The sequence below is a fragment of the Cervus elaphus genome, chromosome 5, assembly GCF_910594005.1.
Source record: "Cervus elaphus chromosome 5, mCerEla1.1, whole genome shotgun sequence".
Lineage (NCBI taxonomy): Eukaryota > Metazoa > Chordata > Mammalia > Artiodactyla > Cervidae > Cervus > Cervus elaphus.
In genome coordinates, this window is record NC_057819.1 from 90,127,543 (window position 1) to 90,147,562 (window position 20,020).

Consider the following 20,020-nt stretch of genomic DNA (forward strand, 5'->3'; position numbering starts at 1 on the left):
CCACGAGCTACTTTTGTTAACTTTGTTGGCATCTACCAAGCCCCTGGGAAAGATTGAAGGCAGGAGGAGAAGGAAACGACAGAAGAGGGTAGATGGCTGGACGGCATCACCGACTCAATGGATATGAGTTTGCGTAAACTCCAGGAGTTGGCGATGGACAGGGAAGCCTGGCGTGCTGCAGTTCCTGGGGTCGCAAAGAGGACCCGACCGAGCGACTGAACTGAACTGAACTGAACCAAGTCCCGGACGGGAGGCAGCAATTCTGGAAACTTGATTCCACGTACCCACCTCCTACGTCCGCACTCCTCGGCACTGCCCCGCTGAGCGCCCAACGACGGTCCCCAGAGGGCGCTGCCGTCCCGCCGCCGGGGCCGGGGCCCGGGGCGCGCCCCCGCCGGCTGCCCCGCGCGTGCGCGCCGCCCAGGTGAGGAGGCGGCGGCCTGCGCCCCGGCGAGGGCGGCTCCCCGGCTGGCGGGGCGGGGAGGCGGGGAGGCCGGGAGGCGGGGACAGGACGGGGCGGGGCGGGGCGGGCCGGTCGCGGGGCGGGGGCCAGACCAAGGCCAGAGGCGGGACCAGCCGCCGCCGTCTCCGTCTCGTTGTCCCGTCCCCCCACAGCGCCGGGCCGCCGCCGCTGGAGAAGCGGAAACTGCCGGGTGCGCCGCGCCGGCCCAGAGCGCGCCGAGGAGCCGCGGAGCGGCCTCCGTCCGGTCCAGATCCCACCGACTGGCCGCGGAGTCCCCTTCCCCGCGCCCCGCCCCGTCCCCGCCCGAGCTCGCCGCACGCCCCGGGGACCGGCCCCCCGCGCCGTCCGAGCGCGCCCACCTGAGCCCGTCCGCGCCCACCTGAGCCCGTGCGCCGGCGCCATGGCGGAGCAGGAGAGCCTGGAGTTCGGGAAGGCGGACTTCGTGCTGATGGACACCGTCTCCATGCCCGAGTTCATGGCCAACCTCCGGCTCAGGTGAGGGCGGCGGAGCGGCCGTGCGCAGTGCCGCGAGCCTGCGCCTTTCCGAGAGGGGGCGCCCTTGACGTGTGGCCGGATTCGGGGTGCGGCGGGGGGTGTCCGGGTTCCGCTAAACTCTCTGGTTGCATACCGGGGTGCGGCCGCATCCGAGTGGAAGGGGCGTGCCGAGCTCCGGGGCTGCGCGTTCCAGAGTAAGGGGTGTCCTTGGGTGCCGTCCGGACGGAAGGGTGGGTATCGGGGGTGTGCCGAGCTGGAGGCTGAGCTTGGGGCCGGGCAGGCTAATGTACTGCCCCCAGGTAAATACTGTGGGCGGGCCGGGTGACCTAATGGAAACAAAAGGGAAATAAAAACTTTCGGGAGAGTCCTGGCGGCCTCAAGCCCCTGGGAAGACTGGAGGGTTGTTTTGCGGAAAGTCTAGGGGTCTCATTGTGGTTTCACACTTGGTTCTTTTTCGCTTTCGTCTTCTCCTTTATTTATTTATCTTTTCCTGGCGTGGTTCCATCACGTCATTCAGGATGCTATGGAGTGATCCCTGAGCCGTCTGTTCCGGGACACTGGCTATTTTTTAGTTACTCTCTAAAAACGTAATTAGACACGTTTCCAGACATCGAAGAGACTGCTCTGCTTGCCAGTGCCAAGATAAACTGTCTGAATTTGACAAGGCATTCATGGTTTCAGTTTTTTTTTTTTTCCTCAAGGAGTTGTGGATGGAGCCCTTGTGTTACTAACATCCTTGAGAATGTAGTCACAACTCAACGCCCCGGAATGGGCTTCCAGGGCGAATTTGTTTTAGAAAGGCTTTTACGTGTGATTATTACACTCCTGAGAGAGTAATATATGTAAGCAGATCTTTAAAGTAGTTTGACTTAAAAAAAAATTACAGTAAATGGAGTTTAAAAACTGAGTTTTTAAGGGGGAGAGTGTGTGTGTGTGTGTGTGCATTTCCTGAAAGTCCTGATCCCATTTCTTGCACAATTTGAATATCACTTCATTCTGTGCTGTGCTAAATTTGTGAAAATCTTAATCTAGGTTAGGATGCTTAACTAATCCCACTTTTCAGTATAAGTTCCGGTGTTAACTTGAAGAATTTTTAAAACTTTTTTAATCTTCAAAATTGCAATCCCCATAGTCATCATCTGCTCTTAGCCGGGCTTCATGATGTGCCATAGTAAGGAGCAGGGACACAAACTGTTGTTCACCCACCACTGCAAAGGACTTTGAGCCAGTCTGCATGTCTGAGTTTCCTAATTTGTGAAATAATGATCTCCAAGATTCTTCTGTATTACATTTTTTTTTTTTTTGGCTTTCACATATCATTTGTTGCAAAGCCTTGTTAGACTTGACTGTTAAGAAAGATTGTTAATGTGAGCATAACTTAGCTCAAAAGAGAACTTAGAACTTTGCAATTTAATTCTGTATTATGCAGGATACTCTAGGACAGAGGTCCCCAGACTCTGGGATGATGATCTGACGTGGAGCTGATGTGATAATAATAAAAATAAAGTGTGCAACAAATGTAATGCACTTAAATCATCCTGAAACTACCATCCTTACCCACACCGCACGCCCTCCCCCCCCCCACCCCGGTCCAAGGGAAAATTGTCTTCCACGAAACCCATTCCTGGTGCCAAGAAGATTGAGGAACACTGCTCCAGGAAGTAAGATGGGAGGGTCCAAAGAATTATCAGGTGTGTCCTTACCTCTCAACAGTGTGGCATATTAATAAAGATAGGGGGCAAAATGAAAATTTCTATTCATTTAAATACTAGGTCAAGAAAACAACAGACGAGTTAAAGCTTTATAGAGCTGAGATAGTTCTTTGCCAAGTAATTGGACAGCCTAATTGTTCTGGGAGTTCAGCAGAGGGAGAGATGCCTTAGGCTGGCTCAGAAACACCTTCTAGAGGAGGAGAGGAGGGGTTGAGAGGAGTTGCAGAGGATGCGTAAGATCTGTGTAGGTGGAGAACATTCCAGATGGATAAAGTGGCCAGCAGAGGAGTGAGGTTTACAAGCTGATTCTCTTTGGGTGATGGGGCCTCCCTTGTGGCTCAGCAGTAAAGAATCTGCCTGTCAACGCAGGAGATGCGGGTTTGATTCCTGAGTCAGGAAGATCCCCTGCAAAAGGAAATGGCAACCCACTCCAGTATTCTTGCCTGGAGAATTCCACGGACAGAGGAGCCTGGCAGGCTGCAGTCCATGGGGTCGAAAATAGTTGGGCATGAATAAGTGACTGAGCACGCACACGCTTGCTCTTTGGGTGATAGTGAATTGAGCTGTCCAGAGCAAAGGAGTAGGTGTTGCGGAGTTGTGGGAGGAATCAGCTAACGCCTGGGTTTCTAGGTCTACCTTTATTCCCAGTCACTGGTTCAGTCAACATTCGGATGTTGTATGTTTCTCACCTGTGTGTGTACTTGACCACTCTGAGAACTGGCTGCAATTCTCAGTGCACAGGTTCAATGATTGTTGATGATTTACTTAAAAGTTGGGAGGATTGGTTCCCAGGAGTCGTTAAAGGGTAGCCAAACCCTTGCCTCCTCCCCAGCTGTAAATCCTGATGATCCAGGTGGAAAGCAGGCCTCCTTCTGATTGAATTTCCTACCACCCCGATGCCCTCCAGAAACTATACCAGTGTATAGCTGTGTGAACTCCTGGGCTTATGCTCTTGTGACCTTGGGATGTCTGTTTCCCTCTGAAGAATGTGACCAGAAACCCACTGTAGATCCAGGTGCTGTTATGTCGTGTAATGTTTTCATCTCCCCAAATACAGGTGGTTGGTTCGTTGTTGTTGTTTAGTTGCAAGTCATGCCTGACTCTTTTGCAACCCCATGGACTGTAGCCTACCCGACTCCTCTGTCCATGGGATTTTCCAGGCAAGAATCCTGGAATGGGTTGCCATTTCCTTCTCCAGGGGATCTTCCCAACCCGGGGATCGAAGCCGAGTCTCCTGCATTGTAGACGGAGTCTTTGCCACTGGGCCACCAGGGAAGCCTAGTTGGTCCGTACTAGGTGTATATCTATGGTTGTAATAGAGGTGAAATTTGAGTGTATTTCATCTCTCAATGGGTATGTGTGCACACGCTCCATCATTCCTGCCTTGCCCAGGCTGCAGCGTTTCCTCTTCTGTTTGGAATGCCCTGTCCTTTGCTGTCTGTCTGGCTTTTTTCAAGGCCCTTTTGCTTCGTTTATGGCCTGTGATGTGCATTTAGGCACTTACAGCTCCAGTTGTATCAGGGGTCTGTGTCATCCAAACCGAATTTTAATTTTTCCGACAGTAGCACCCATTGTGACAACATTTTCTTTTTTTAAGCTTTTGTGACATTGTCCGTTTAGAATTAGCTTATTTTGATACCAGTCCGGCATTCTCTTCCTTTCTTGGTTAAATGCTCTATTTTAGACATCTGTACAATTGATGTCTCTTTCCCCTGACTATTATCATTTTAAAAAATCATTGTAGGCATGTGTCTGTGCATGTGGGTCTGGAGGAAGCGAGACTCAAAGGGTGATGTGGGTTAGCGTGTGTCAGTGTATCTGAGAAGGGGTTTCAGCTTGTGGTTTTTTTTACCCTTATACCCAAAACTACTATTATCTTGAGGGCTGTCTTGTCTCCCTCCTACAAGTCTCTTGCTAGGGGAGATTTGTTCTACTGAGTTGCTTTTCCTTTTTTTAGGTTTGTTTTTGGCTGTGCTGGGTCTTCGCTGCTGCACATGGGCTTTTCTCTAGTTGGGGCGAGTGGGGGCTCGTCTTGAGCTGCGGTGCTCGGGCATCTCATGGCGGTGGCTTCTCTTGTTGCAGAGCACAGGCTCCAGGGTGTGCAGGGCTCAGGACTTGTGGCTCGCGGGCTCTAGAGCGCAGACTCAGCAGTTGCGGCTCACGGGCTCAGCTGCTCCATGGCATGTGGGATCTTCCCGGAGCAGGGACCGAACCGGTGTCCCCTTGCTTTGCAAGGTAGATTCTTAACCACTGGACCACCAGGGAAGCCCTGCTTTTCCGTTGAGTGGAGGCAGAGATGTCTTCGGCTTTGGCGGTGGTGGTAGCCTCCTCACTCAACTTCCAGGGTCCTATCAAGGAGTAAGATGCCGGCACAAGCGCCTCCCACCTTCATGGTCAGGCCTGGTTCCCACCAACCCACCGCACGGCCACTTGGAGCTTCATCCACGGCATCCCCACCATGTTCTTTCTGCTTTCTTCATAGCTGCTGCTTCTCTGGAGCCTTTAGTTCCTTTTCTTCCACGCCACGTAGAGCACCAGGGCCTCACCACGTTCTTACTCACCCCTTAGCCATCCACGAGCAAGGAGGAATGTGGATGGCCGTTCCCCGGGACTTTTGAGAAGTACTTTTCATAGCGCAGGAAACCCACCTTAGGCTTCCAGCGTCTGACTTTGTTGGTGGTGATTCCTGTTTTGAGAATAAGGCATCCGCCCAGCCTGACGTCTTGGCTCTTTAGAAATTTAACATGTCCTCTTTTCTTACTGGTTCTTCTCTTCCGTGAAGGCAGTGGTTGGAAGCCCTGTGTTTACCAAAGCTCCAGGCAACTTCTCACCTTTACTATAACACAGCGTCTTTCTTCTCTTTTCTTAGACCAAGCTTGCCGCCGCCTCTGTGCTGTTGACAACGCAGCGGGGTCAGGCTTTGTTGTGGGGGGGCGGGGGGGCTGTCCTGTGTGTTGTCACTTGTTCAGCAGCATCTCTGGCCTCTGCCTGGGCTTCCTAGATGGTGCAGTGGTAAAGAATCTGCCTGCCGGCGCAGGAGCTGCAAAAGACACAAGTTCGATCCCTGGGTTGGGAAGATCCCCTGGAGTAGGAAACGGCAACCCGCTCCAGTATTCTTACCTGGAAAATTCCATGGACAGAGGAGGCTGGTGGGTGAGAGTTCATGGGGTCACCCCGGGGCATCCCCCAACCCCTGTGGCAGGAGCACTGTTCCCTTCCCAGATGACAACTGAAAATGTTTCCAGATATTGCCAAGTATCTCCTGGGCGAGGGGGCAAAATTGGCCCCAGTTGAGAACCACTGACCTGGGCTGTTCTCAGTCCCTGGGGTGTCCACCCCTGACTCCCTGCCCTCATTCCCTGCCTGTTACACTCTTAGTGGTTCTGCAAGACCAGTTCTGAGAAGTCTTCCCCAGTCCTCTGAGGCACAGGTTAACCATGCCCTCACCTGTGGACCCAGGGTACATGGGCACTTGACCATAACTGTTAGGATTTATCGTGTTCTGTTGTTCTCTGCATGCCTGCATTCCCACCAAATTGTGAGATTCCCCAAAGCCCCAGAGCCTGTCCAGAGGTGGATCCAGGTTGTGTGGTCCTTTGAAACTCAGTTGGGGAGGGGGGGACCATCTCTAAGGAAAAGAATGTAAATTATGAATGTCACATTAGATACAGGGCTTTGCAAGGGGCAAGCGCAGGTGAGTGGCTGTGAAACAAACCCACCCTCTATAGTCCTTCTGCATTTTCTATCATGCTCTAGGATTGAGCATCTATGCCTTCAATACATTTTAAAATGAGTGAACTGGGAATAATTCGGACTGCATGCTTTCACTGATGAGAGAGCCTGGGTTTGATCTCTGGTCCAGGAACTAAGATTCCACAAGCCACGCGGTGTGGCCATAAAATTTAAAAATAAAAGAAAAAAAAATGAATTAAGCCATCAAATGTTGGCTGAAGCCCATGGAATTCTTAATTAGAAAAAAAAATAGCATACAATCATCTCAAAATATTGTATTTATTTTAATACAACTTCAGTGTGTGGGAGAGGAGCTGGAGCAGTGAGTTTTAGAATTAGTAGAAAGACAATGAAGAGGTGATAGCTATTTCTCTCTCTCACTTGCCACACAGCCTCTGTGCCCTTCCTGTGGCTGTTTGACCACTCAGAAAATTAGATAAGACAGATGGCCCTCTTGCTTACTGGGGCAAAAACCTCAGGGACTCTGGTGGTCCCCAAGCATGGGTCAACCTGTGATTGGTTCAGAGCTCTCCTGCAAAGTAGCTGTAGTTGGTTGGAGTCACAGGAGAGGTGAATGGCACACTAAATCTTTTTGGCTTGCATGTGAAATTCTTTGGCAGCCACTTTTAGAGGCCTTCGGAAAAGGACAGTTTGCTCCGGGCCTGTTTTGCACATTGGCTTCATATTGGGACAAAAAAATGAGAATTTGGGTTTCGGAGCTGCCATTTGGAGTGAATCACCCTGCTGTCTTGTTTCCTTTCCTGCTCCGTGACAGATTTCCAAGACTATTTTTATTCGGGGTCATTGGTTGACCCTGGAGACTTCTGCTGAATTTAGCTCCCAAACAGAGCCAGATGTGGGTGGGATCGAGCCCTTAGAAGCTGCTACTGGTGCATTTCATCGCAGGTCCCGAGGATTTAACATCTTTTTTAAGGAGATTGGCTCTTTGTTTAACTTGGAGACGAAAATGGGGAAGCTGGTGGAGATAGAAGTATGTTTACTTAGTGATTCATGGCTAAGTTGTCAGCGGTGTGAGTTATCCTGATGTGGAGAACTGTTTGCTGACATTTTCACCTGAGTCTGAGCCAGCTCAGCAAAAAGGACCGGATCTCATGGACCAACCTCATCTTATGATAACTCTCTGGCCTCCATCGCTATGTTGCTGTTGGGACTGGATTGGGTCATGTGTCATTGCCCAGCCATGGTCAAGCCCATCTAGGGGCATCTGCTGTCTACAGTGGCTCTAGCCCCACTGGGGATGTAACTTGGTGATGAACCTCAGTGACATGGCCTAACAAAAAGTCCATTAGATTCATGGAGGGATTCAGAGGGTAGCAGCAGTTTTAAATACACTTTGCAAATCTCTTTCTCTTTGCCTACTCAGTTCCTTGGTTGATGATAGTTTTATTTCCTGTGGGATGCAGACTCCCTTTGGTTCAACTGTTATGTAATTACTGGGCAGATCTCTTAATAGGTGGTGTTTCCCAAACTTAGTTTTGGGCATTTATGGGAAGAAGAAATGGAAGTGTATGCTGGAGGGTAGTGGAAAGAGGCTTTGAGACCTGATTGGGCCCTGTTCAAATCCCCACTTCACTTTCCCTCTTTTTAGCATCATGCCATAGGGTAAGCTAACTTCCCTCAGTTAACTCATATATGTTAACCTCAAGTTCTCTCTCTTAGGGTTATTGGGGTGAAATCACATGATGTGTTAAAGGTGCCTGTATGGTCCTTGGTTCGTAATTCCCTCTCAACTAATGTTAACTCTATTTTCTGAATCCTGCCCTGACTCCATAACTACGGAAGAGCTAACTGTTCTTACCTCTTCTTTCCTCACAAAGACAAAATCATTTGGCTTTATTTGGGGGGCAAGAATGAAAAGTGTTCTAGAAGAGGTTGGGGTTACCTAGTGGAGAGAGCAAAAGCATTGGAGACAAACAGATGTGGATCTTCACTCTCTCTGTTCATTACTACTAGGCACATGGCCTTGGACACGTTGCTTAACCTGCCTGAGCCTCAATTTCTTCATCTGTAAAGATGAAGGCTTATCATGAAGATTAAATTCTGCCACCTGTCAGACACCCCAGCGTGGTAGCCATAGCATGCTGTCGGGAGATGCTCAGCAGATGGTCCTGTCTCTCCTCTGCATGCCCTCAATGCAGCCCTGTGGACCGAGTGTCCATGCTGGTTCCCAACTCTCTCCATAACTATCACACACATAACCTTGTTCCCTTCAGGGTTACCGCTATTTAGTTCCTGGAAACTGTTTTAAGCTCTTTGAGAAAGGAGATCAGCTGTTCATATTATTCATAAATGTTCCAAAATATTTTATTCTTCATGTTTACTGTTCCTTGCTTTCATTCCCTGCTGAATGTTGGTGACATTGGGAAGTCCCCAAGCACTATAGCTGGGTGATGAGCTTTTAAATATAGTCTTTTTTTTTTTTTCCTTCTTTTTTTGATCTCTAACTTATTTGTTTATTTAACTAGAGACCTTATGCACTTTTAGTATGATCACCTGGCTTTAGAGCTGACAACTACTTGAATTCTTGCTGTGTGCTTATCACTTTGTTGGGTACTTCAGTGGGGGCTACTTTAAAAAAAAATTGTTCTTTGCGGGGATAGCTTAATTGGGAGTAAAAGATACCTTTATACTTAGATCAACATTAAGTAGAAAATGATTGAGCCAAAATGAATATGACAGTCGTTCTAAGGGCTTCCTAGAGAGAAGGAACCAGTGAACCAGAATTTTTTAAAAACAGAACTGATGACAATGTAATCAAGAGATGTTTATATGTAATATACTGAGGTTCTCAGGGAATTCAGAAAAAGAAAAAATGGGGTTGGGAGTAGGTTGTGCTCTGTGGAGCAGGTAGAACGTGAGCAGACCCTTGTAGGAAGAAGAGTCTCATCAGGAAGCACCCCTTTCACCTGGGCCCCCACATCCTGGCTCCCCTCTCTGCCTCTCCCCCCTCTCAGCACCAGCGCACTGGCTATGCTGCTCACCAGCTTCCACTGCTAAAAAATATCTCCTCCCCCCACCATGACTGACACTCCTGTCCTACGCTGCCGCAAATTCTCCCCACTAAAGACTGAGTCAGGCTAAGAGTCTTCTTTCGATTTCATTCCTTTTTACGGCTGAGTAATATTCCACTGGACTTCCCAGGTTGCTCAGTGATAAAGAATTTGCCTGCCAGTGAAGGAGACGCAAGAGATGCAGGTTTGATCCCTGGGTTGGAAAGATCTCCTGGAGGAGGAAATGGCAACCCATCCCAGTATTCTTGCCTGTAAAATTCCATGGACAGAGGAGCTTGGTAGGCTGAGGCCACAAAGGGTCAGACACACACAGTCTTTGAGCCTAGAAGAGGAAATGGAAAAAAAATATTTTTTTTCCTTCCTTTATTTTATGCCGAATGACAGAACTTCTAGGACCCGGCACCCAGACTGTGTGGGGAAGACTCTGGTTATTCCATTGTGGGTTAGAGACATAATGAGCCAGCCTGTGACTCTTGTCATAACTTTCAACATTTAATGCTGAAATAGAATGGCCCACTTTGGGAAGGGAGACCATGTCCAAGGACAGGGTTCTGATAAATGACTTTAATCGATGGAAGAGGAATTTGAGAGCCTCCACTGGTTCCTTTTTGATACTTTGCCCACCTTCCCATCTCCTCCTTGTCTCAGCTGCACCCTGATCTGCAGCTTGTGATCTGGACAGACCTGCTTCCTGAGGAGTTACTTTAAGTCAATGAGACCATCTTCGTTCCCCCTGTTTCTCTGCATAGGTGCACAGTATGGAAGTGGATTTCACTTTAGTGAGGTTAAAGCATTAATTCTAGTAAAGCTATTTTGCTTTGATAAAACAAATTTTTACTGCTGAGCATGTGAAGTATGCAAAAGTGTTAGTAGCTCAGTCGTGCCTGACTCATTGCGATCCCGTGGACTGCAGCCCACCAGGCTCCTCTGTTCATGAAGTTCTCCAAGCAAGAATACTGGAGTGGAGAGCCATTCCCCAGGGGTCTTCCTGACCCAGGGATTGAACCCAGGTCTCCCGAATTGCGGGCGGATTCTATACAGCCTGAACCATCAGGGAAGCTTACAGCTGAGCATAACTTTTTCCAATTCAAGTTTCTATTAAAACAAAAACAATAACAAAAACAAACAAACTTCTGGAATAGATGGAAAAACTCATCAGGAAACAAACCCAACTTTCGTTTCATTCCTCCTCTCCATTTATCTCCCACAGTCGTATTACTAAGACTTGGTGGGGGAGGGGAGTAACCACTTACATACACCCAAGTCCCTTAAGCGCTAAAAGCCAGTGAATTAGTCCCCCAAAATGGCTTCATCTAAAACAATGAAGCTAACACCAAGAGAAACTCAGACAGTTTCTCCCGCTTTGACCACAAAGTCGGCTTTGAGTAAGTTGTACAATAGAGGATCGTCCGTAGCCGGGTCAGGGCGATCCCAAAAGAATCTCAGACTGCTTCTTTGTGTTCAATATAAAGTCAAGAAAAATGTCATAGTCAATTAAAAAAAAAAAAAAGGCAAACTCCATTAAAGAAAAAAAAAAGGAACTTACATTTATATTGGATCACCCTGAACTGGATTTTGTTTCATTTGGGCTTTTATGAACATCTGTCATTTAAAATTTATTGTAAGAATAGTCTTTTGATCGTGAGGTTGAGTTAAGCCTGTATCTGCCATCTTATGTTACTTGTAATTAAGAAGAAAACCTTTTTTAAAAAAAACCCTCAAAATTACAAATCTCTAGAGCAGTTTAAATGTAAGTACAACTATGAGGAGTTTTTTAAAATTGTGTTCAACCTGTGCTGTCAGTTCATATTTGTGTCCTATCTCTAGCCTCTTAGTCCTGAGGGTAACTTTATCTTCTTTATCTCTGAAGGCTTACTCCCGGGCATTAAGAACAAGATGTTTTCACGTCTATCAGTGAATGAATAAATGCATGCATAATATCTTCACATCTTTGATTCCTGCCTGAACTATATATTTTCCACATTTTATGTATTGTGTTTTGTATATTTAAAAATCTGATTTCTCTCTTGTAATTCCAGTCTTTGAGAAGATAGAAAAATAAAAACTACCATTACTCTTGGGGGAGGAAAAAAGGCACTAAAATATGTTTGGGGTCCTTGCAAAATGATAGACTTTTTTTTTCTCTCTCTCTCTTTTCTAAGGCTTGTAGCACTCAGACACATGGAGCTTGTCATTGGATAACAAGGGGGAAACCTACTGGAGTGCAGTCTGGTGTTAGCAAGTTGAGTACATTTTTACCAGCATAAGATGCCTGTATGTAACTTTGTATCATTTGCTGAACATCACTAAAGGGACATGGTTTTATCCAGAAAGTCTAGTGACACAGATCACATAGACTGGTGCTCTTTCAGCCTGCATTCCTTGGTGTTCTGGGCCATGCAGCTGTCTGAGAAGTTGCCGTCATAGGGATGGAGTAGTAGGGATGCCAAGTAGGGATGGAGTAGGGCTTCAGCCCACCTCCCCCTGCCCTTCAAACAGAGCAGCTCTGTATTTACATATTGGGGTTCCCAGGGATTTTTTTCTTTTTAAAATATTTATTTATTTGACTGTATCAGGTCTTTGTTGCTCTGCAGCATGTGGGATCTTAGTTCCCTGGCCAGGAATCGAACTCAAGTCCCCTGCATTGGAAGGTGGATTCCTAACCACTGGATTCCTGCTCCAGGGAAGTCCCAGAATTTTTTTTTTTTCCTTGATGAGCTAATTTATTTTTATTTTTTCATTGAAGTATAGTTGATTTACAATATTATGTTAGTTTCAGGTGGACAACAAAGCCTTTCAATATTCCTATAGATTTTACTCCATTTAAAATTATTACAAAAAAACAAAAAAAAAAAACAAAAAAATAAATAAAATTATTACAAAATAACATCTATATTTCCCTGTGCTATACAATATATCCTTGTTGCTTATTTATTTTATACATTTGTATCTCTTACTTCCTTCCCCTATCATGCCCTTCCCCTTTTCCTTCTTCCCAGTGGGATCACATAGTTTGTTCTCTATGTGACCAAGGAATTTTTTGTTTGAGGAGAAATGCTATCATATGAAAAGCCAGTTTGAAAACCACTGTTCTAAATGGTTGTTTTCCAGATGATTTTTACCTTGCAAACACATATACACATGCACGCACAAAATTAGAAATATTTCCAACCAAAATGATTTTAAAAGTGCCATTGTGGTATGACATGAACAAAGGAAATATTTCAGTTATCCAAACTTACACGTGGCTATACTACTATACAGTATGACAAAAGCAACTTACTTTGGTTCTGTGGGCCTCTACTGTCTGGTTTTAAAATGGGAATGATCCCTACATTACAAGGTTATTTCATAAAATGAGGTCGTAAATGGCTTCTTTATTGTTCTAAACATATCAAGGGTACTCAAGTCTAATGTTCTCTCATTTTTGTTTCCTTAAACAGAATGTAAGTTCTTTCCTAAAGGACTTAGATCCTGATGATTATAGTTATGAATAATTGTTTTCACACCTGGGGTTTATTGAGGTATGTGTGATGTTTTGTTCCACACCAAATGGATCTGAATCATTTAACATGTTAGATATACAGTTAAGTTTCTGTAGTTTCTCTTAGTGTGCCTTCCCTGTGAATTCTCTGTCCCCTCTTAATCCACAAATCTGATCGGCCCTGGGACTGGCTCGTGGAAGGGAAGAGAGAGAAGTTAATTAAATTCTAAGGAAGAGTGAGGGGTGGCTCTGGGTGTTTCAGTTGTGGAGCACAGGTTTTGAGATGTCTGTGTATCTTCTCTGCTCAGATTTTTTAATTGCTTTAATGTGTAACATCAAGGCTGAGTTCTGAGTCGTAGACAAGGTGCTACTCCAAGACTTGCTCCTGTCCTTGGTATTTGAAATTTGTGTGGTTGAACAAACCGTCACATGCTGCATGGGTTTTTCCTCACTGTGTGCACTTTATGATTGCTTGCTGATTTGCAGGAGGCGGTAGCTATTGGCAGAATCTGTTATCATTTGAATCTCTGCCTCCTAGGTTCCTGGTTTATCTGAAAGCTTTACTGAAAAGAAACCTGATCTTTAACTTCCTTTATCCTGACTTGGTGATTCTCCAGTTCAGCTTTGTTTCAGAATTTCCTAGCTCTTAAAATATCCAGATTCCCAAGATTCTGCCTCCTGGAGACGCTGATTGATTCAGCTTCATTAGTACCCATGTGATTCTCAAGTGCAGCCAGGATATGGACTACAGTCTAGGCTACTGGTTTTTCATCCACGGTTGTGTTCTTTTGACGTCATATGGGATGTGAACTGACTGGTATATTAACAAATGTATCATAACTTTCCCAAATAATCAGTGTTCTTAGCTCCGTTGTGATTATTAAATCAATTTAATTATTTGACAGTCCTGTTTTACTCTTCATCTGTACATTTTCTTTCACTCTTATGTTTGTGATTGTCTACTTTTAGCATACTATATGTTATTTCTTTCTGTCACCAGATTCCCCATACCCCCTAAAAAAAGTATAATCATATCATCCTTGTTAATACCTTGATATATGTCCTTATATTGTTTTATGCATATATAAATGTATATATTTTAAAATTTGGTATCTTCCTGTTTAAACAAGATAAACTTTTGTCAACAGTTTTCTCATATAGTGTCTTCAGCATTTTTCCATGTCCTTAACTTGTTACTGAAAATATGATGGGGATTTCCCTCATGGTCCAGTGTGAGGTGTGTGTGTACTCAGTCCTGTCCGATGCTTTAAGACCCCATGGACTGTAGCTTGCCAGTCTCCCTGTCCATGGGGTTTCCCAGGCAAAAATACTAGAATGGGTTGCCATTTCCTCTTCCAGGGGATCTTCCTGACTCAGGGGTCAAACCCACATCTCCCACATTGCAGGTGGATTCTTTACCACTGGGTCACCTGGGATACCAGCCACGGAGGCATACAAAACTGGTAAACAAAAGAATAATTACAGGTAGTAATAAGCGCTCTGAAGGGAAGAGCAGACTTCCCTTCCAGGGGAAGCGGCGGTGGTGTGTATTCATGCTGCAAAGAAGGCATTTCATGAGGAAGTTGACTTTAAGTGGACTCAGAAGGAAGAGGAATCTGGGGGGTGAGGGGAGGCAGGTGTGGGGTGTCAGATAGGGAAGGGAAATCAGAGAGGGAAGGATGGTTCAGGCCAGGCAGAATGAATCATGAGAGAAGGAGAGTGTGAGATACTGACAGACAGATGGACCCGTGGTGAAACCGAGGGGTATTTAGTGAAGCTGGAGTCTCTGGACAGAGTGGGGCCAGGTAACGATGGAGCACTAGTCAGGACCACACTTTGCAGAGGGCCTTGGGAATGAAGGGTTCAGACTTGAAGGGCACTGGGAAATCCTGAAGGGCTTCCCACATCCTGCAGTCACTTCAGGTTGTTAGCACGCTTTTAAGTATCTGGGTTCAGCTACCAAAACTCCCCAGGTCTGCTGGCTGTTCTGAATGTTTATTTTTGTCAAATTGGTGAATGGAGTGTGGAGTTGGCAATTACATTCTACACTTTGCCTTCAGCGATAGTAAACACACATATAGTTCCGTCTTGATCTGTCGGATATAGCAGGGCTGTTTCTTGGAATAGGAGCCCAAAAGCAGTGCTTGTGGGTTTGAAATCAATCTTGCTAATGACTAATAGACTACAGCTGACTTTTGGGAGCTGCTTTTTCTGATTTTATGCTTCAAGCACGAGAAGAAGGGGATTCTGAGCCATTTCCCTAATGAAATCTCTGAGGTGTAGAATTTTAATGCCAGAAGGGAACCTGGAGGTTCTCTTACTAATGTTACAGATACGTGAAGTTAGGAATACATGTGATTCACATAAGTCACATAAAAAATTATGTGATTTCTTTCCTCAAGATTCTCCAATAGCCTTGTAGCACTGTTATTCCTGGACCAAAAATCTCTGATGTCCTAGCTCTATATTTGTTCTTTTGTTTCTCTCTTGTTTACTCCCTGGTGTTTTGCAATCAAGTAGCAGTTCTTTAACTTGCTTTTTCTTTCCCCACTTGAAACAGCCTTACTTAAAAGATCTAAGCAGGTTACAACAATGAAAAAGTTAACCATGTAAACATGCAGTAAGTTGCTAGTCCTTTTACTGAAGGGCAATGATACAAATACCAAATAACATTTTAGGAATGCCAGAGATGAGGGTTTTAGGAGCCTTATTATGCATGAGCATCTACCTGGGCTCTATGGAGAAAAAAACGGGGACTTGGAAGCGCTGCTCCGGCTCATCTCATCTCCCCTGGAGGCTGTGTGGTTCTCACTGCTCCTTATCAGGTAAAATGCTGTTGGCTGCAGCTGAAAGAAAACCTGACCAGACCGGCTTCCCCCAAAAGGAAATATATCATCTCACACAAGCAGAAGTCAGTGATAAGAGAGGCTCTGGCCAGTCCTTAAGGGCTCTGACTCCTCTCATCTGTGGTGGTCGCAGCTTTGTCCGAGTGCTGGTCTCCTCGTCAGGCTGGTTGAAGATAGTTACAGCAATTCTGTGCCTCTCTTCCAGACTCAGTACTCTCCAAAGGAAGAAGAGGGGACCATCTGCTTGTCTTTGCTGCTTTCTTAGGAAGTCCCTAGGAGACTTCCTTGTGTTTCATTGGTCTGCATTTGCTCACATGCAAATTACTAAATCCGTCACTGGTTCTGAGGAATGAGGTTATCATGACTGATTTAGAGAGTGTACATGGTTATCTGGAAGGGAGGAGGTACCTGAACAAAATCCGCTTCTTTTAGGGAGAAATGGGTTTTAGGAGGAGAGTATAATCATTGAATAGGCAACCAAGAGAATCTACTCTGCACACTGTAAAAGTGTGTAGACAGAATGATGTTAATTCAGAAAAGAATGCCCAGTGTGATGAAGGCAAATGAAACTGTCATTTTAAACTAACTGAAGAAGACATGGAAGCCACCTAATATCCATTGATGGATGAATGAAAAAGAAGATGTGGCACATATATACAATGGACTATTACTCAGCCATTAAAAGGAATGAAATAATGCCATTTGCAGTGACATGGATGGACCTGGAGATTGCCATACTGAGTGAAGAGAGTCAGACAAAGACAAATATATCACTGATATGTGGGATCTAAAAAAAAAAAAAAGTGATACAAATGAACTTATTTGCAAAACAGAAATAGGCACAGATGTAGAAAACAAATTTATGGTCACCAAGGAGGGAATGAAGGGGGTGGGATAAGCGGGGAGCCTGGGATTAACATATGCATATTATTCTCTATAAAACAGATCACTAAGAAGAACCTACTGTACATAGCACAGGGAATTCTACTCAGTACTCTCTAATGATCTGTGTAGGAAAAGAATCTTAAAAAGAGTGGGTATATGTGTATATAAATATAACTGAGTTACCTTGCTTACAGCAGAAACTAGCGCAACATTGTCAATCAGCTACACTCCAGTAAAAATTAATTTAAAAATGAAATGACAGGGAATATGATGACGTTGGTGTGTTTCCCAGCATGACCAAGCAGTTCTCAGTGGACACCAGCTGGGACTCTTACAAATTTAACATGTACAATTCTGCGATTATCTACATATTCTTCAGGCTAAGGGCTCAGTCCCACACGACTGCCCCCCACCTCAGACAGCAAGTCCAGGTTGTCACTTGTGCTTCAGATCAACCAGTTGTATATGTTGGAGGTTCCCACGGCCCCCTTTTTCAGATTTGCTGGAGCGGCCCACAGAACCCAGAGAAATATTGACTTCTGTTTACCGGTCGATTACAAAGGACACAGGTGAACAGCCAGGCTGAGATCAGGAAGCATCCTGGGCACAGGAGCTTCTGCCTATCCACACTCTGGAATATTACAGATCAAGCTCAAAGAATATGGCTGTGTATATGTATTGGCTCAAATGTATGACATGATATATATTTAATGACAGATGGTATAATTTTATTTTTGTAAATGAAGAGGTAAGTGGCATCCCTTCCTGTTTTAAAACAAACAAAACCAAAAAGCAAGATGAGCCTGGGGCATTTTGCTGTGCCAGAAATGAAAAAAGTCCTCAGAGAATGATGGACAATATGAAGAAGACATGAAAACCAGGTTGAAGGAGCTCCCTCTGGCTATATCTGGGTCAGCTTGAGCATCCACTTGAAATGAGAAGGCATGAGTCCATACTCCCCCCTACCCATACCCCGTGTGTACTCAGTCATGTCCAACTCTCTGCAACCCCATGGACTGTACCCACCAGGCTTCTCTGTCCATGGAATTGTCCAGGCGAGAATACTGGAGTGGGTTGCCGTTTCCTTCTCCAGGGGATCTTCCTGGACCAGGGCTTGAACCCGTGTCTCCTGCATTGGTAGGTGAATTCTTTACCACTGAGGCACATGGGAAACCCTGAGTCCATACTTGCATAAACTAATAACCTAGTAACTTGAAATTTTATGAGGAATGAGATCTAAGTATCTCATTCTTAGTATCTCAGCATCTCCCTACAAAAAACTCATTAATTAATATCAAAGAAGAAAAGGAATACTGTTGCAGTGGAGAAGCCTGGTAGGCACCACCTAATAAGTGAGCAGAAGGGACTGCGTCAGTAATGCCGTGAGTCAGATCACATGCCATAGGAAAGATGCAATCAGAACACAGCCTCACATCTTCTGAGACATTTCTGCTAAAGATGCATGACCTGGGTCTGATCAGAGGAAACACCTGGGAAATTCAAAGGACCGAATAGTTATAATCTTTAAAAATGTCACATTCCTAAAAATCAAGGAAAGCCCAGGGAACTATTCTAGAATGATATGGCAACTAAAGGTAAAGCGTGATTCTGAACCAGATTCTTTTGCTGTCAAGGATATTATTGAGCCGCTTGGTGGAATTTGAATGGAGTTTGAGAATTTGATGTGGGTGAATGTATCAGGTCTTAATTTCCCGAGTCTGATGGTTGTGTTGTGGTTACGTAGGAGAATGTAACTGTGTGAAGTTCCTGTGCATGGGCAGTAGTGCATCAGGTCAGCCAGTTATTCTCAAGTCGTTAAAGAAGAAAGAAGGGACCTGCAACTCTTTTGGTTACAAGTTTGAGACTTTTTTTTTTTTTTAAAGTAACTGTTACCTAGACATCACACAGCTCCAAAGGAATGTAGTGAGCCTCTGGGTGTGGGGATTCACTGAGACAGAAGTTGGAAGGTCACTCACTGAGGCCATTGTAAGGGGATGTTGTGCATGGTCTACATGGCCTCTGAAGACTGGCCTGCATGGCTTCTGAAGCCCCACATACTAAGATTCTGGGTGTCTGTATACACATTTTAAAGTAGTAGTTGGATTTACTAAATGATGTTTATGCCTTCAGTTATTACAGATCAAAGGAGATCGCCCTCTCATACCAATCAGCAGGTGTTTTTTAAAAACGCTTGGCTAGAGACGGTGTATACTACAGAGACGGTGTATACTGAAGAATATATAACTCCCTACAAGAAACGTTAATGATGTCATTAGGTAAAAAGGGCATTGACAGAAAAAGTAGATGACCCCCATACAGTAGTGTATAATAAATACCTATGAACCTTCATATGAACCCTACATAGGAACCTTCAAGTTGCGGACTGTCAGAGATGCAGACCTGCTCCTGTATACCAGCTGTTGTATTGTACTACTGTATTTTCAAAGCGCCATGTTGTAAGAGTTAACATTTATTTCTTGTGTTTGTTTTTATGTATCATTTGTGTAAAAAGTATTACAAACCTAAACCTGTTACAGTACAGTACTATATAGCCAATTGTATTAGTCGGGTACAAGGCTAACTTGGTTGGACTTACCAACAAATTGGACTTACAGATGTGCTCTTGGAACTCGTTAGTATGTACCAGACCTTTGGTGTTAATAGTCTATACATCTCAGACTGGGGGATGTTTCTGTGAGCTTCAGGAAGGCCTTTGTAGAGGTATGGGATGGGACTAGGGGTGTAAGACTTAGGTATGCATGCAGTAAGAGTGGAGAGGGGACATTCCATGCCGAGGTGCCCCTATGAAGGGCATATGGTGTTCAGGGACAGTGAGAGGACTAGTCTGACAGGTTGGAGGCTTCCTATAGAGAGCACTGCTTTAAATACATGTAGTGAGGGATGCAGGACTGACTGCCATAACAGGGAAGATGGAGAGGAAACTGATGATCAGGACATCAGGCACTGGGTTAGATAGTTTTAATTTTTACTTTTAATTTTTAAATTTTAAAATTTAATTAAAATGTTAATTTTAAATTAATTTTAATTAATTTTTAATTTAAAATAATTTTTCAATTAACTAAAATTAATTTTTCATTTTAAAATTTTACTTTCTACTTTTATTTATTTATTTTTGGCTCAGCTGGGTCTTTGTCTCTGTACATGGGCTTTCTCTCGTTGCAGTGAGTGGGGGGCTCCTCTCCCGTTGCAGTGCGCAGGCTTCTCCTTGCAGTTACCTCTCTTGCTACAGAGCACGGGTTCTAGAGAGTGAACTCAGTAGTTGTGGCGCATGAGCTTAGTTGCCCCGCCCGAGGCGTGTGGGATCTTCCAGGGCCAGGAGTTGAACCCGTGTCCCCTGCATTGGCAAGCAG

The 20,020-nt window shown here is 45.0% G+C and overlaps 1 protein-coding gene across 1 annotated transcript in view; it reads left to right on the top strand.

Annotated features, from left to right (window-relative positions):
- Nucleotides 1-527: 527 nt before the first annotated feature.
- MYO1D (myosin ID) overlaps nucleotides 528-20,020 on the top strand; it is a 357,910-nt gene continuing 338,417 nt past the window's right edge. The window contains exon 1 of the mRNA XM_043903065.1: nucleotides 528-958. Within this exon, the coding sequence (XP_043759000.1) occupies nucleotides 864-958 (95 nt within the window). The 5' untranslated portion in view covers nucleotides 528-863. The remainder of the gene's footprint in view (nucleotides 959-20,020) is intronic.